Source organism: Lotus japonicus, chromosome 2 (genome assembly GCF_012489685.1).
Source record: "Lotus japonicus ecotype B-129 chromosome 2, LjGifu_v1.2".
NCBI lineage: Eukaryota > Viridiplantae > Streptophyta > Magnoliopsida > Fabales > Fabaceae > Lotus > Lotus japonicus.
This window is the reverse complement of record NC_080042.1, coordinates 58,090,692-58,109,086: the sequence shown is the minus strand read 5'-3', so window position 1 is coordinate 58,109,086 and position 18,395 is coordinate 58,090,692. Positions and strand designations below refer to the sequence as shown.

Sequence of the window (18,395 nt, the reverse complement as noted above, 5' to 3'; positions counted from 1 at the left end):
TCAGTTCTGAAACGCTGCAAGTGAGATTTGCACATACTCGTGAGAATATTTCCATTTCTCTATATTTTCTCTTTAAATATTTTTTTAATGAGTTTCTCACTTTAGAGGAGTCGGTTCGGAAACGTCGTAAGCAAGATTTAAAATGAACATAATGTTGTTTCATTGTTCTTTTAATTGTTCGATTTTCTCACTTAAGAGGAGTCAGATCTCAAAACATCGCAAGCGAGATTTGCACGTACTCATGAGAATATTTCCAATTTTCTATTTTCTAATTATTTTTTCAATATAACTTTCTCACTTTAGAGGAGTCGGTTCGGAATCGTCGCGAACCCGATTTACAAAGATTCCCTAGAATATTTCCATTTTTATATTCTTCTTTTAATATTTCCGTTTCATTTTTAATGTGGGGTCATTCAGTTTTGTTCGCTACACTTTGCTTCGTCTTGTCGTACTATTCGGTGAGCAACGCTGGCACCCTCCGTCAACTGCTGCTGTGACTGTGACTGTGACGCACACACCACCAGTCACCACCACAGCACTCTGCTCCGATTTCACCGTCACCGCTGCTTCTAGAACCTTCGCCGCCGTTTTCCTCAGCCGCAACTGCCTCAGTCAACGCCCCTGAACACTCGGTATCTCTCTCTCTTCCATTTCTCTGTTAATTTCTGTACCCCAATTCCAGTTTTTTTTTCTTGTTGTTGTTGCTGTTAATGGCGTTCATGGTGACGATTTTTTTTCGGTTGTTTCTTTCATTTTGCTTTTGAAAGTTTTTTATTTTGTTTCAAATTTCATGTTTTATTTTCTGATTCTTAGGTTTCAAATGAAACAGAACATGCATTTCTAGATGTTTTTGTGAATTTATCTTTTTTTCAATTGAACTTTTTTTCCTGTTATGTTTTCTGATTCCTAGTACTTCTCAGTTGTTGTTTGCTCTAGATTTTAAATGCAACAGAAGATACATATCCAGGTGTTGTTTAATTTTATTTTCCCCTTTTGTACTATTTCTGCTGCTGCTGCTGCCAATTTTGTTTTTTTATTGTTTTTATTCGAATACGGTTTTTTATTTTAATTTCCTGTTACATTGTATGATTCTTAGTGCTTCTCAATTCCTCTTTGTTTTTGGTTTCATTAGATTTTTTATTTTGGTGTTTTTCTGCTGCCAATTCAGGTCAATTTTCTAATTAAGTTCTCGTTAGAGGTTTGAAGCGGAGGAAAGCATGGGAATTTAGTAATTTGGAAGGTATTAGACTTAGATTCAGTGGGGCGTATTGAATCTAGGGTTCGGACTTTTGATAGAAAGGATGAATGGGGAAACAGATGTTGGTTCTTTCTGGATTGAGGAAATTAATGGGCAGGTTCAGACAACTGTTAGAAAGAAAAGGAAATACACGACAAGGAAAAAGGAGTACAATGGGTGGGGGTCAACTTCCCTTATTTGGTTTCTCGACTCCATTGGTAAAGATACAACCAACGAGATAGCGCAAAGTGAGGTGGCTAATATTATAAGTGACTACGTGAAGCATAAGAATCTTCTTCATCCTACGAAAAAGAAAAGAATTGTGTGTGATGAGAAGCTTCATTCGCTCTTCGGAAGGAAGAGTATTAGCCGCTTGAAAATCAGTGACTTGCTCGAGTCGCACATTGCGAAGAACTGCGAAGAATCTGATGATGATATCATGTTTGACTCAGATGATGATGAGAATTTCTTGGCAACATGTGAAAAAACCCCAAAACCAACATCTTTGGAGAGGAAGTGTCAACCGAAGAAACCGGTTATACAAAAACCAAGGAGCTGTTTTGCTGCCATCAATCCTTTCAACATCAAGCTTGTTTATTTAAAGAAGAGTCTAGTTGAGGAACTTTTAAATGACCCTGAAAGTTTTGAGAATAAAGTAGTTGGAAGCTTCATAAGAATCAGATGTGATCCAAATGACTACCTTCAGAAAAATTCGCACCAGCTTCTGCAAGTTACAGGTAATTTGGCTGCTGTTGGTTGATTATGACATTACATTCTAATAAATGCTTCTTATTTTATGACTTTTAAATGTAACAAGTTGCTTTTAAAGGTATGCTCATCAACCATTTAAGTTAAATACCTGTGCTTGTTAGCAGTAGAAGCAATATACAAAAAGGAAAACGTTGTACTTATTACATCATTTCTATAGGTCACATGCATTTGGAAAACCTGGTGAAATGGTCAAATTAGTTCAGCTTGAACAATTTGGACTGTTTGCAATGGGTGTCAACAAACAAAACAATGTACTCTTTTTTGACATCATTAGTATACGTCACGTGCCGGGAAAGATTCATCCTAATTGAAAAATTTAGACAAGTCACAGTGAATGACAATGAACAATACAATCTAACCTGAACATTTCCAATTAAAATTCCAAGGCCTCCTTCCTGAAACTATATCTTTTGGTGTTGCATATTCATATACTAATTATTTGTGAATTTGGTATGCTAATTCACAGTTGAACATGGCAGATATAGAAAAAAATTAAAAAATGAGATTTGTTTCTTTTAATTTACTAAAGTACAATTTTATCTTCGCTGTCTTTTAGGTATAAAGAAGAGCTCCGGAGGGGATGGGGCAATTCGCCTGAAAGCTTCTGGCTTCATTAAAGACATCAGCATTCACATGCTTTCAGATGATAATTTCTCTGAGGTACTGTCGATTTATCTTAATATTTTTAGCTTTATTTAGTAAGAATTGTGGACTCTGCCAAAGAATAACAACTTTGTGTAGTTTCCTTGTACCATCTTTTCAATGATTATCATGTGCAGCAATTTTCTGCTTTACATCGTTTCTGTTTTATTGCTTTTAAATTTTTGGGTTTTAGATCTCTGACTTTGGTTTCAGGCAGAATGCGAGGATTTGCATCAGAGAGTAAAAGGCGGCTTGCTGAAGAGACCTATGGTTGTAAGTTTTAGTACTCTGAATTATTTATTCTAAAATAATATAATTCCTGCAGCACCAGAACATACCTTTTCCATGAATTGTGAAACGGAAGGAATAAAGAACACTTGTGATTCTTAATAGTTAAAAGTCTTTCCCTAAATATGTCTGATGCTTTAATGAATCAAAATAGTACGAAAATAACCTTTCTGTTTTGTAAATGGTAGGTGGATATGGAGCAGAAGGCAAGGGTATTGCATGAGGATATAACTAAGCATGTATGTAAATCCCTTGCATCTTTATTTCTTCATTTATGTTTCAGTTAAGTGTTCTTTTCACAGTTGTGTTGACTTGCATTTTGTACATCTCTTGAAGACCAATCCTTTTGCACTGTAAATAACACCAGTCCTTTTGTTCTGTAAATATTATGATATACAAGTGAAATGGAAGAGTTAAATTAAAAAATGATCAAGAAACAAGAACATCTGCCCACTGCAGCCATCTGCATGCGCATGAGAATTGTAATTTGCTCTATGTTGTGTGCATATCTTTTCATGAACAAATCAACATAATTCTTTTCTACTTGGCTTGATTTACAATGAACAAAAAGACAAACAATGAAACAATGTGATAAATAACTATATAGTTAATTTTTGTTTTGATAAATTTAGTAGCTGATGAACTGTTGTCTCTTGTGTATTAAAAGAAAGATCAAGTGAGATAACATCCTACGCCGATTTTTTTTTTTCCAGATATGTTAACATCTTCAAATTATGTTGTTCTTATGTGTGCAAATATGCAACTATTACGTATTGTGTTTCAAATCAAAACCTGTCTTCCTCAGGTTCATGTTGTGTATGCTTGGGCTGTTATATAGCTTTAACATTTTTAACCAATTAATGACGTTGGATTTACCTACCTCACGTTTGGGATATGACGTTACTGTAGGAAATTTTGGGGGTAATTTAGGACTTTCTGGTCAAAAGAAGTGTTCCAAATCAGAACACCCTTCACCCCTCTCATTGAGTCTGTCATACTCTCGTGGTGCTTTATTTTCTCACACTCATAAATTAGACCTCTTTTACTTGTCTGTAATTAATAACCCAAGTATGTGCTGTTTCCTTATTCAAATTCTAAAAACCACTCAACAAGAACAAGGTTTAAATTTTCATCCTGTGTTTTTTATATTTAAAATCGTACTATGAAAAGACTGGAGTAATTTCTCATGACTCCCATTTCTTGCTCCATTTTCTTGAGTTTGTATATAATGATAAATAATAATTTTTTCAGAACATCTTATTGACATGGAAAATTTATTTGCTTAGTGCCCTGGGAAAAGTCCAAATTCATTCTACAGCAGCTTCCCTGCTTGGTTCATCTATTACATTTCTATGTTCTCATTAATCAGGTGCTTGTGGCTATGCGTGCTCTATTTAAATCAACATTGATAATAATTGCATTTTTATGCTATATTTCATTGATGGGTTACAAGATGTCAAGAACTGACACTTGATTATAGATGTTGTCATTCCGCATCACACTGGCAGTGACACATATAAATAGTACTCTTAGGAATAGAACAACACTCGATTTTAAATATCTAATTCTTATCAGATACTTTTTGGTATTTAACTATTTATATGTACTACCAGTACCTTGGTGTATTTCTTATTCTTGTTGATGTTTGTATATTATATATCAATGCATACATCTTTTTAGTTTTAATTTCAAATCATAGTTTATCTTTAACCATTGATATTTTGGCTTGATTTCTCACGTAGCTTTTCTGCTTTCTTATTATGTGGTGAATCTATCTCAGTGGCTTGCAAAAGAACTCGCTCTGTTAGAAAATCTTATTGAACGAGCTAATGAGAAGGGTTGGCGTCGAGAATATCCTTTTTCTGCTATTTATCAGATAATATTTTTTCTATGTTGTAGCTATCCATTTTTGCATCAGAAAATGAATATGGTGAAGCATGCTGCTGAAACTTGTTACTGCATTACACACTTGTTATACAACTAAAAAGTAAACCCTCAGCTGGGTTTTACAAAGATCAGGGTGTCACTACATTAGTCTTCTAAAGATTTGTCACCAAATTAGTCCATTGAATATTCTAGATCATTAGATTTGGCACCCCAACCATTAGAAATGTCACCCCACTTACGGAAACTCAGTTTCCGAAATATTTCGGAAATAAGGTTTCCGAAGCACTTTTTTACTCAAAAGTGTGGTTTTTTACTCAAAAGTGTGGTGTTAGATGTATTTTGAACTAAAAATCACGAATTAATTTCGGAATCTAAGATTCCGAAATAATTCGGAACTTGAAAATCCGAAAATTAGGGGTGTGAAATCTAATGGTTGGGGTGGCAAATCTAGCTCTCAATATTCTAGTGTTATCATATTATTTCTCTAAAAGATTTTTTTTCACCAAATTAGCCCCTTGAAGATAGCAAACTGTTACCAAATAGCCCTTTTATGTCACCACTGTAGTTGCTGATTCAACTAATGAATAAATAACATAAAATATCTTCCTATCATTGATTTTGCAGGCCACTAAATTTTTTGAACACCTGGTGATTACCCAATTGATTTCAGTTCTTCTGTCCTTCATCTGACAGTTGCATAATATTTTTCTGTATCAATTCTTTCTTTGCCATATTGCAGGATAATTTTAAAGGTAATGCATCTTTTTCACTTCAAAACCACAACATGAACCTGCACTTTTAATCAAACTCTCATCCAACCCCAACCACCCAAGTTAATCCCAAATTACTCTTTGAAGCAGCATGTAGATTTATCTGCGATGAGTAACATAACTATATACCACCTAAAGATGTTACTCCTCTCAAGGAGTGCGCGCTAATTGCACTAAAATACTTTATAGTGATAAACATTTTGTATTGGCATTCTGTCTAATCATCATGTGTATTATGGTATATTTAGAGTTTTTTTTTGGTTGTCAAAAACTGTAAAAAAAAATACTTCTATAAGACAGATATTCCTTAATCCATTGGAAGCACACTAGATGAGTACCTACAAAGGAGGGAGAAACTTCAGAGTCCAGATGAACAGGAACGGTTGTTGCATGAAATCCCTCAAGTTATTGCAGATGACTTAGAATTAGAATCTACAACGCCAGATGTTGCAGATAAAAAAGTAGAAAAAAAGTTGCAAGACTTATGGCAGCCTACCTGTACAAAAGGAACTTTAGTGACCGAGGTCCCAAAAACAGTTGCAAATGGTTATGCATGCAAGGTTACCAAACTGTGCAAGAAGTTTCAGGGTTCAGATGAACAGGAACGGTTATTGCATGAAATCCCTCAAGTTAACGTAGATGATTTAGAATCAGAACCTACAACGCCAGATGTTGAAGATAAAAAAGAAGAAGAAAAGCTACATGACTTATGGCAGCCTACCTGTACAAAAGCCTCTTTAGTGACTGAGGTCCCAAAAACAGTTGCAAATGGTTTTGCATGCAATGTTACCGAACTGTTCAATAAGCTTCAGGGTTCAGATGAAGAGGAATGTGTATTGCATGAAATTCCTAATGTTATTGCAGATGATCTTGAATCAAAATCCACAACGCCGGATGTTCCTGATAAAGAAGTGGAAAGCAATTTACAAGAGGTATGGCAGACTACCAATACAAAAACATGTTTAGTAACAGAGGTCTCAAAAGCAGTCACAGATGGTTTTGCATGCAAGGCTACAAAACTGGACATTTTCAATCTTGCAAAACAAGAAAGCAGTTCACCCAAGTCAATTCTCAGTCTCAGTAGAGCATCAGAAGTTCCTCCTTTCAATATGGCGATGAATAGCTCTATGTTGAGTCGCATTTCTCGTGACACTGTGACAGGTTTGTTTTATGGTTCTCTTTATTTATGCAATCATGTTTTTGTCTGTGAATACATTTGATGGTAATACTGCAGTATTTTTATTTTTATTTTGATAAGCAATACTGCAGTATGTTGTTTGGTGGGAAGTGTGCTACATTTATTTCTGAGCTTTATTAGGGTTTAGGGTTTAAAACATGAAAAGAGCTTTCTGAGCTGTCTGCGTTCTCCTTCACGCCTTCACCTAAAGCACCGCACAATATCTTAGAAATTATACTTCCATGAAAATGCCCTGCTTACCTGCTTAAGACTCTGAACATGATCGGAAGGAAATGCTCCAATATGGCGATGAATTCCTGATCTAGAGAAGGAATGTGCTTCACCAGTAATTTCTTATTTAAAACCTTTTCTCTCACAAAATAGATGTCCAATTCCATATGCTTGGTTCTAGCATGAAAAACCAGATTATGTGACAAAGCTACTGTGCGGAGTTGCCATAGAAAATTTTTCGTGTAGGAAAAGAGACTTTAAGCTTAGTCAATAATGACTCAATCTGCAAAACCTCAGCTGTTGTTTTGGCAAGGCTCCTGTATTCAGCTTCAGTGCTGGAGGCCACTAAGATCTGTTTCTTAGAGCTCCAAGAAATTAAGTTTGGACCAAAGAAAATACAAGAGCTGGATGTGGACCTTCTATCGTCAAGATCCAATGCCCAATCAGCATCACAAAACCCTTTAGAGACAGTCTGTAAAACTAACTCTCTGCAGCAGCAACCCATGACTGATGGTTCCGTTGAGGTATCTCAGAATTTGTTTTACCGCCTTCCAATGCTCCTCAAGGAGTTGACTCAAGAGTTGGTACACTTTATTAACAACACAGGAAATCTCTGGTCTAGTGAGCGTAGCATATTGACTTGGAATCCTAAACGGAAAACCAAATTGATTGTAACCATATGACTGCCCAAAAAATTTACAATTTGAAGAAGAATCAAGAAATTGATGCTTTTGAGAGGAGGGCCTTGGAGGCTGAGAGCAAGCTCAGTGTTGTTGATGCTTTTGAGAAAAAAAGAAGCTGAGGCTGAGAATAAGCTTTTTAAGAAGGAAATAGAGGTAACCCTCTTAGGTCGCTTGCCCTGACATTACAGACGGATTTGAACTCCTTTTCCGTTGATAAGAAGAAAGTTATTGAAGAGAAAGTCGCGCTGGAGGCAGAATTAATTGAAGGCTAAGGTGGGCGATATTGCTCGTCTTAATTCAGAAAATGAAAAAAGGAGTTGGACGATATGAAAGCCGCGTTGGTCGAGTATTTTTCTGCGGGCTTTTAGCGTGCTATTTCTCAGGCTTCTCTTCTTTACCCTAAAGTTGATGTGACGAAATTTGATGTGTATAAGGTTGTGAAGGGTGGAAGTTGGTTGATGACTCGGAGGATGAGTCACGGAATTAGTTCTTGTTTCTCTTTATTACTCAGATATCGTTGTTATGTATTATAAACTTGCACTTTGAGTTCATCTTTGATTTCGTTATTTTTAGTCAATCGTTTCCTAATTTTCAGCAACATATTTGGTAACTGCAAATATTCTCTCTTCAATTTTAGCAAAGTATGACTGCATTAATAGTGGATTAATTGTCGTATATGCTATTTAATTTCGTTGCAATTTTGATCCCAACTCTTATCCAATGAAAGGCTTCATAGGCATGTAGGATTCTCAATTAGCTTCAGGATGAGAGTCATATATGATACTATCTCTTGGTACGTTTTCCTTTATTAGTTTCTTTGGAGAGTCTATGTTTCTTCTCCATTACTAGACTCCCAAATGCAATGTTCTAAACACCGGACTGATCACTATACCGGTGATTGTGAATTCTTTGGTGAGTGGCCGGTGGCGGCAGGTTAAGTTTTATCGGACCACCACGGTGGGCGCCAGATGTTCTCTCCAAACTCCCTGGAACTCACTCAAGCTTGGTGGTCAAACTACCAATCCTAGGCCCAGGAATAGCTTTAGGGTGAAGATATCGAGCTCCTATTTCCTTAGGTCTTAATAGGCTTAACGTTTTCCCTTGGGCTTATAGTTGTTTCATACTTTATTGTACTTACCTGATAGACCTATTAAGTAAAAGCTAATTCCTACAATCGTCAGCTTTTTTAGAGTAAGCGATGCTGATAATGCACATGTTTTGCGTCCTAATTATTAGAATTGTAATGCAGAAAGATATTATTTCAGAAACACATTATTTTCCGCTAAAAAGTCATTGTTATATATGTATTTGGAAAATCTGATATTGAAATCAGGTGTTAAGAGTAATTGAAGGTTGTTTTTAAGGTCTGACAAGATTCATTAAGTTGGCCTCTTGAGGGTCCAGTCTGGCATTGAAGTTTATAAATAGTTTCTTGCCTGAATTTTTCATCAGATTATTGGGTATTTTCAGTTGAATTTATTTATTTTGTATGGAAGGGGAACTTCATTTCTAGGATCAGATTTCTCAAGTTATTCATATCAGTGGTGTCTTTTCCTATTTCCAACTCCATTCTTCCTACTTCCGTTTTCATTAACACCACATTTTGATTTCAGCCCCTGGGCTAAATAAGATTGCTTTCACTAAAACTAAATGGATCTGTGCCATTTTGCTGATAAAGACAACTAGTTTGCTTATAATCAGTTCTGTATATTTATTTTCACTTCATAATTCATTAAGTGTGTTTGGTATTGCTTTGTCTCGAATGCCGAGGCGCATCTATCAAGAAGTTACAAGAGGGACTGTCCACTTTAACCTGTTTTGTGGCTTCAAATTGGTGTGATAACACCGCACAAAAACACTGTAAACCATACCCTATTAAATATATTACATTATTTTCTCTATTTGGAAGGCTGTGTTTCAGTTGCTATCTCTGCTATGACCTTATAATAAAATCACTGACACTATTGTTTTGCCCAGTCCCAGTGCACATCTCATTGTTTTCTTTTATCAGTAATTTTAATTTTAGAATAATGTATCTCCTAATAGATACCAACTTAACATCTAACCTTGTCCTTGTCATTCATTGATGATATTTGTATGTTTTGGCAGAGCACCTATGGTCTGGTGTGCCTGTTCAACAGCAGCCAGCGCAACATACAAACACTGCTGCATACAAGAATGGTGGTATCTCTCAGCTAGCCGAATCAAATATATCCAAGATCGCTCAACGACCACTAGAGAAGCAGGTACAGCCATCTCAGATTCAGGTTATTGAGCTGAGTGACGATGATGAGGAGGAGGGAACTGAAGAATCAAGCACCATAAAACAGGTTCCAGCTGATCAGTTACAGTCCATGATGCTTGCTACAGATACAGCTGATCAGTTACAGTCCATGATATGGCATTACAGAGATCCACAGGGAAATATTCAAGGACCGTTTTCCATTAGTCATCTAAAACGTTGGAGTGATGCTTGCTACTTTTCACCAGACTTCAAAGTTTGGAAGTTAGGCCAAAGCCAAGATCAAGCTGTTCTATTGGTTGATATTCTACCCCGATTTTTTCCTCCCCGTGGAATAAATCAATTCTCTTTTATGTAAACTTGAGTCCTCTTCTCGGGGAGGACTCACTACTCTTTCAATGAACTCAGTTAATGTTCTCTCTCTTCTTTTATTGAATTGTGAATTTCATATCATATGAGAGCGAGATTTTCCTAAGTCAAAACTATTTAAATTCCAGGAGCATGTATTCAGCATGTTTTCAGAGAAGCTAACCAGGTTGCGGACCTGTTGGCTAATGAAGGCTCATAGGGTCTCTATCGGACTACATGCTGTCCATGATCCTCCTTGTAGGTGTAGAAGTCTTTTATTTCAAGATGCTATGGGATTGTCTTTCCCGAGATTGTAAGATAGTAGTTTTTTGTTTTCTCTGGGCTTGGTCCTCATCTATTAAATAAACTATTTAAATTCAAATTGAATTTATTATTATTATTATTATGTTTTAATCTTTAGGCAACAGCTAACTTGAAACTAGGAATTCTTTTTTTGTTTTGCCAAATGAAACTAGGAATTCATTCTCTGTAATTAAATCATTTTTCATCCCTCTCTTGCTTGCCTTTCTCGTGTCTTGCCAAGATCAACAGTTGATGTCAAATGCTTCATGCATGAATCATGATGCATCCAAATGTTTGATTGCTTGGAGAATATTGTTCTATGTTTCAATGCTCCAGATAAGGCTAAGGTTGTCCAAGCTGGTGATTGTGCAAACTATAGTGAAAAATATCAACTTGGCGAGGAGATCAATTTTGTTGAAGGAGCATTGAGCTATGGATGACTTGTCATTTGTCAAGCTTAGTTTACGAATAACCTTGCACAAATATGTAAATCGCAACCAAGGTGTAAAGCTCATAGGGGATTAAATTATAATGCTTCGTTCTGGTCCCCCCTAAACCTCTGCTAGGGTTTCAGACCCATCTCTTGGTTTGCAGCGGCTGATGCCATTGTCCAGCGGCGGCCCAGGTCCGGTTGGTGTTGTGGGCGAAGAAGGCGAGTCTGCGGGGGAGTGTGATGACGCTGATCGGGTTTCTGACTCAGGAGGCTTCGTGAAGTCGTGCATCACCTTGTTCGTCGACGGGATCCCGAAGGTGGCTGACTATTTTTTGATTCGTGGACTCTTTGGCCAGGTGGGGAGATTACTGAATGTCTTTGTGCAGCGCCATCGTCGGTGGGGGAGGGCTTCACGCTTCGGGTTTGTGAGGTACCCGTCGATGGAGCTCGCCGCTCTCGTTATCCATATGTTCAATGGAGCTCTGCTAGGTGGTTCCTCTCTTTCAGTGGCCTTGGCCAGGTTTCCTAAAGATTTGGGGTCTGGGCAGCGTTCTGGTTCTTCACAATCCTCGCTGGCTTTGCCTGAAGAGTTTCGTTCCGGCGAGAGCGTAGCAAAGCTTCGGCGGGTTGAGGCCTTTTTAGAGGGTGAATCTCTTTGCTTTCTGGCTTGGCTCGAACTCCTCCCTACTTTTGTTGCCCGCCGGAGCTTCTTTTCCCCGAGGCTTTTGGCTCTGGTTGCAGGGGCGGCGAGGCTTCCTCTGTGGTGGAAGAGGGGCGTTGCTCCATCGTGGCCCTTTGTCCCGATTTGGGCACCCCTGTTTCTGTTGCAGAGGTTGTTTTGGGGGATCCCTGCCCTTCCCCTCTTCTAGCATGCGTTGGAGATGGTGTGGTTTTGACGGGTGCGGAGGAGCCTGCGTTGACGGTGCCGCGGAAGAGAGGAAGACCAAGGAAGGGTTCTACTGCTGTCAAGCAGGTGGGTCGAGGAGCTCCTCAGGATGTGGTCGCCATTACTCCGGCGGCCCAGGTTTCGCATGTCTCGTCTCTGATTCTTCCCCAAGCCCGTGGTGCCTAGGGCTTTGACGAGAGCTCGTAAGGATTTTTTGCTTGCCAAATCGATTGGAGTCGTCGCCATTGGTTCAAAGGAAGAGGCCATTCAGAGCTATGCTGATCATCTTTTAGCTAACCATTCGCGGCTCTTTGGAGTTCCTTAGTTGCTGAGGGGTTGGCATGGTTTTTCTAGCGGGTTGTCTTTGGGTTGTTTCTGTTTTTTGGCTGTGCTTTCTTTGTAGGCTTTTCCTGGCTTTTTGTCTTGGGTTTCCTTTGCTGGGTTTTTGGTTGTTTTAGGTCTTTGCGGTATTTTTGCCGGGCGCTTTGGGTCTCCTTGCGGTTTTTTGTAGTCTTGCGGTTACCGCCGGCGCTGGTTGGATTGTAGTCCCTGCTTGAGAGTCCTGCTCTCAATCTTTTAATTAATACACCTTTTGCTTTCTAAAAAAAAATATGTAAATCGCAACTGCTCTCAACAATGCCTTTGGATTGCTCCCTCGTTTATTTATTTTTGGGTCTTTGAATGGTTGATACTGCTTCTTGTTAGATAACGATGATTCGGGATGAGTACCTAAAAATGGGACTTCAAACTAATGGGGCGTTAGGTTTTCAGTTTAAGAAAGCCCTTAATCATGATTTAACATGAAAATTGTCTCTTGCTCTTATCTAAACTACGGTTTTGAGGACTAGAGAGTGTGTGGATTAGCGAGTTGTAGGTTGCTTTAGCTTAATTGGTGATCTCGAGTTCAAGCGTTAGGTAGGTATGTAGTTTGAGCATTAGGTATGTGGTTAAGTTGAATAATTGAGGGAGGGGTTTTATTGTTCATGATGGTTATTTTTTACTCGAGTTAAGTATATAATTAAATAGATGTGATTACAAACCAAAGAGAAAAGTCAGAAAACTAATGATTTTGAGGATTCAAATGAGAATTCATATTAGTCACACTTTTTCGCCCCAATAGTTCAGCATGATAGCATGATTATGTGTTTCTTATCAAGCATAAAATGATGATTGTCGAGTGGTTTGGTGCATATTTTCTTAGAGCTAGATTAATACGCCGTATTATACATGATAGTATAAGTTTATACAATATATTATGGATTTATCCATCGTTTGTTGCTAACATTGTATTGATGAATTATTTATTCAAAAAAAAATGTATACATCAATCTCCTCTTATACATGAAAATGATGAATTATTTAATCCACACTATAGATGATGTATAAGACATAATAAGATGGTGATGTATAAGGTACATGAAAATATTTAATCCACCACCACCATCCTCCACAGGGGCGGAGCCACAGGGGTGGCTTGCCGGTGCTCCGCGCCCCCGAGTCTTCTCGATATTCATTTTGATACTTTGTATAATGTTCAACGTAGCGGTCTGCACATGAAAGGATTCTCTTCAGGTCATGCGTTCGAATCTTTCTGGCACCATTTTTTTCATTTTTAGACCGAAAAAGCTATAAAAACGGATAAATGCAAATGCTAGGACTAGGAATCGAACCTCCTACTCCTAGACTAAAAGTTGCATAGGCATGTTTTCCACTATGCTGGAAGAAGTTTATCCTTTTATTTGGAAATTTTATATATTTATACATAAACATATTATCATAATTGGTCACTTTCTCATCTCAATTCATTTACACATATCTTCTTTTAAAGGATTTGCTAACAACTAACCACTAACATTTGCCTATAAAAAAAAACATATCGAATTATTTGGATTATTGTTTGATAAAATTATGTTTAATATAATGAAGTTTGATAAAATAAAGGATAAAAATTTAAATTCGTATATATATTAAACGTAAAAGTAAGTTTAAAAATAAACATTGTTTAGATAAAAGAAAAAAAAATTAATTTTTTATTTGATATTTAGCCACCCCGGTGTCAAAATCCTGGCTCCGCCCCTGATCCTCCACCACCCTCAACCACCACCACCACTGTCGCCACCAACCACCACCATTACTGCCAACCTCCCCACCACCTTCACACCCTCCACCGTCATCGCCACCACCACTACATACCTTTATTACCCACCACCACCACAATCACCTTTCTCTACCGCCACCACCATGCAGCACTGCCACCTCCACCGCCTCTGCCCCCGTCGTCACCGCCACCACCACTATCATCTTCCCCTACCGTCACCACCATCTTCACCACCTTCCACCGTCATCGCTACCACCATTATCTACATACCTCCATGACCCACCACCACTACTACTGCCACAATCACCTCCCTCCATCGCCACCACCGCCACTGCCACCACCATTATCATCATCTTCCAACACTACCACCCCTGCACTACAACACTGTCACCACCACAATACTCTCCACCAACACCATCCACCGCCCCCATCACCCTCCACTGTCATCGCCAATACCACTACCTACCGCCATGACCCACCACCACCACTACCGCCATAACTATCCCCTTCATTATCATCACCACTCAACACCACCACTTCCACCTCTACAACTACCACCGCAACCACCACCCTCCACCACCGCCATTGTTATTGTTGCTGGCACCTCGACCGCCACCGCCATCCTTACCACCCACTAACACCATCCTCATTTTTATAATATCCATTGTAACGTCCCGATTTCTCGAGTGTCACACAGTAACCAAAATGTCATGAATTTCGTAAAGAAGTTTTCGTTGTTCAATTAAGACTTAATTGCAACTTTGGTCCCTGACGTTTACCAATTCCACAATTTTAGTCCCCCACCTAATTTAATTACACTGATGGTCCCTGACTTTGCTGCCCGTCTGCAATGTTGGTCCTGTCGTTTATTTGTTAACGGAGGAGGCTTACGTGGATGTCCAATTGGAGAGAGAAAGAAGGACTAAAGAGAGAGGGAAACACGTGAGTTGCACGTGAGACCTGCAACGGTCATCTTCTACCCTCTTCCTCCTTAAAAAACAGAGCACCGTGAGGAAGATGTTTCGAAGCTTGAGATTTAGCGAAAAGGGAAGAGATAAAGAACGAACGAGTCCCTAGAGGCGAGGAAGAAGGTTGAAACAGTTGCTGGTCTCTTTCTCTCTCCAATTCAACTTCCACATCAGCTAAGTGACCATTCACGTAAACCTCCTCCATTAACAAACAAACGGTAGGACCAACGTTGCAGACTGCCAGCAAAGTCAGGGACCATCTGTGTAATTAAATTAGGTGGAGGACTAAAATTGTGGAATTGGTAAATGTCAGGGACCAAAGTTGCAATTAAACCTTCAATTAATTAATCTTTAATTAGTGACAAACGTTCATTTTACGTAAAACTCTTGAAACCTTAACTTTCCAAAACGCGCGAAATTAAATATCATCGCAAACCTTTGAACAATTAACTTCTTTAATAAAATATCCAAACGGTAATCGTAACACAATAGTTGTCTGAATCTCAAAATCCATTACATTAAAAATTAACCTCAACATGAAAGTAAATGAATAGTTCGGTACTATCGGTCACTCAATCCCAAAGGAAAAACGAACATCACTCTGACTCAGACTCCTCGAGCCACACTCCACATTTCTTCTGCGCTTCCTGACGTCGGGGCTTGCCCTGATCCTCAACCTTCCGCTTGACGGTAGCGGCCTCTGGAACTGGCACTGGTGTTGCACTGGGCCCTGCCAATGGTCGCCCCAGAGCGATCGTCATATCTTCCGAGGGATCTTCCTCCTCTTCAGATACCTGTGCAGAAGACGTCCTCGAACCCTCGTCCATCGGATGCAGGAAACGACAAGGCACGAACGACATCTTCACTTTTCCTCGCTCCATCTCTTGGACTTGAATGACGTTCTCATATCGATCACGACCAGTGATCGTAGCACCGCCGACGTATATTCGACGCTTCTGGCGTGAGTCGGTCACCCAGAAGTTGTAGTTCGCTTGATCATGGAGATCGATCGTCCAGGAGTGCACCCAACTCGTGATCCGCACCATCTGCCCCCCCCCCAGAATAACACATAACAAATAAGCAAGGGTCAGATATCATGTGCAACACAAATAATCACAGCTCACATAAGCATTAAATTTACGGGGAAAATCATAAGTTCACATCTCAGTTAGTAACCTAAGGTTCAGTTAGGCTAACGACCTCACCATCACACAACCACCACATTCACCTTGGCCAATCTCGAACATCCGCAGATGAACAATCACAAGGGGACACACAGTCAACCCAAGTCATATGGAGACACACAGTCGATCCATCAATCTCGAGGAGACCGCAGTCAACCTCATAAGGTGGAGTCACACAATCAATCCACAATCACCCTCGCGTGCAAGCAACTGTTTGTCTCTAACGACACCATCGTTCTCATGGTCCATAGCCTACTCTTAGAACTATTACCACAAGTCATATCTCACTACTTGCAGGCGAAGTTCACATCTCTATAATTGGCTACTAATGACATAATATATAAGCATACCAATAGTCATCATGTATAGCATATTATTATAATTCCCCATAAACCCAAAATAGACAATTGATCAAGCATCTCCCGTCACATAACAAGTCCAAATACCTAACCCTAGGGAGCATAGGGTTCGGCTACATAATAGCAATTAACACATATTCATGTTCTCATATTTATCATACAAAATCCAGCACCAAAACATCAAGCTATTTCATGGATCAAGAAGCATAAGAAAAATCCGCCGAGAACCCTAAAAGTGGGTTCGGCCGTGAACATGTTTGGCTAGGGTTTTTCAAACCCTCTTGATCTTGATGGATCAAGGTCCTCAAGCCAATTTCCAGTAGCATTTTTATCATGAAACTTCATTAAAACTTCAGATCTATAGCAAGTCATACCATATAAATCAAATCTAGCATCATGGTGGAAAAATAGCAAGTTTTCTCATGTGATCAACAAGGAATTCATGGCAATAGATGGAGACATGATCAAAACAGAAACTTTACACCTTTTTCATGTATAAGAAAACCACTTTTCATGCAAATCTTTTGTCCATAGCATAACCCATCCAGAATTGTACATTTTCACATAAAATCATAGGTTTTTCATCAAGATTTTGCCTAGACTCTACCCAAGACCAGATCTGCCCTCACCTTAGCCTTGAACCTTGATATGAGAGATGGAAGTTGAAGAGATGATCCTTGCCTCCTCCTTCTCCTTGTTCGAATCCTCTCCCTTGATCTCTCTCTCGGCCTCCTCTTCTTCTTCTCTCTCGGCTGCTTCTTCCTCTTCTTCTTCTACAAGTGGGCGGCGGCTCCTCCCTCAAACCCTTTCTTTCTCTTTTTTTCTTTCTCAATGAGATATGTGAGTGATGTGTGTGTATGAGGGTTTCTAAATCAACCTTAAAATACTTGGAGAAAACAAACTCTCCTTCTCCCTCACTTCTCCAAACCCGCGGCCCAACTAGCACTCTCAAAGGTTTTTCACAAATTTTTTTCCTTGTCTCACTAATTTGAAAAGAAACACAACTTTAATGCTCATCAAGCACACTAAATGCTCATCATTTCCCCTAAGAAAACTGAAATGGCATTGACTAAGGGAAAATAACTCCTCTCCTACACTTAAAACTCCAATCTTCACCTTCCAAAACCATAATCTCCCACAAATCAAGCAAACAAGTCAAACAAGAATTTTATTTTCTTCTCTTTCACAAATTCGGCCAACCCCTTCCCTTGGCCTCCAAGCAACACAAAATCACCTTATTTTGACGTTCAAAGCCCCACAAAATAACTATCCTCAAACATCCAACAATATCATTTTCAAAATAATTTCACAGGCATACATCATCAAATAAAACTCATTCTTCACACAAAATTCCACACTCATTATTATTCATATAAATAATAATAATACAATATAGGGTCTTACATCTATCATTATTCAATATTTCACGAAACATAGGTTTATATTAATTTAAACGAAATGATAAGTTATACAGTGTATAATCAAACGTTGTATAGTATCAAAACTTTATCAGATATAACACTATCGGGTCTAATACTCCGAGACCTTATACTATCATGTCTTATACTATAAGGCATACCAAACGAACCCGTATTTATTAAGGAGCTTGAATTGAGCTTATAATGCAGCCCAACTGTACTTACATAATTTCATGGGATATCAAATGTTATAAGAGCAGTACAACTATGTTTTAAAAGTAACATTTACAATTCATATGTTTTCCTTGAGTTATGATATATACACACTTATCCACTTCTTTTCCACCTTCATTCTATTTATTTCTCTCTTATTTATCAATCAAATCACATATCACATCTTTACTTTCTCTCTCCTTTCTTCCTATCTCTCTTCTTCCACCTCTCCACACCTCAAAAGTGAGGTGTGAAAA

The 18,395-nt window shown here is 38.7% G+C and overlaps 1 protein-coding gene across 2 annotated transcripts; it reads left to right on the top strand.

Moving 5' to 3' along the window:
* The first annotated feature begins 398 nt into the window (after positions 1-398).
* On the top strand, positions 399-10,663 carry LOC130738518 (uncharacterized protein At5g08430). 2 transcript variants are annotated; one of them, XM_057590509.1, is made up of 8 exons: positions 399-632; positions 1,169-1,974; positions 2,565-2,668; positions 2,864-2,920; positions 3,127-3,177; positions 4,719-4,790; positions 5,922-6,756; positions 9,796-10,663. In XM_057590509.1, the coding sequence occupies exons 2-8, from the start codon at positions 1,302-1,304 to the stop codon at positions 10,284-10,286; spliced, it is 2,283 nt and encodes a 760-aa protein (XP_057446492.1). In that variant the 5' UTR covers positions 399-632; positions 1,169-1,301; the 3' UTR covers positions 10,287-10,663. The 2 variants fall into 2 exon arrangements, with proteins under 2 accessions (XP_057446492.1, XP_057446491.1); XM_057590508.1 differs by having other exon boundaries at positions 2,864-2,923.
* The last annotated feature ends 7,732 nt before the right edge of the window (positions 10,664-18,395 follow it).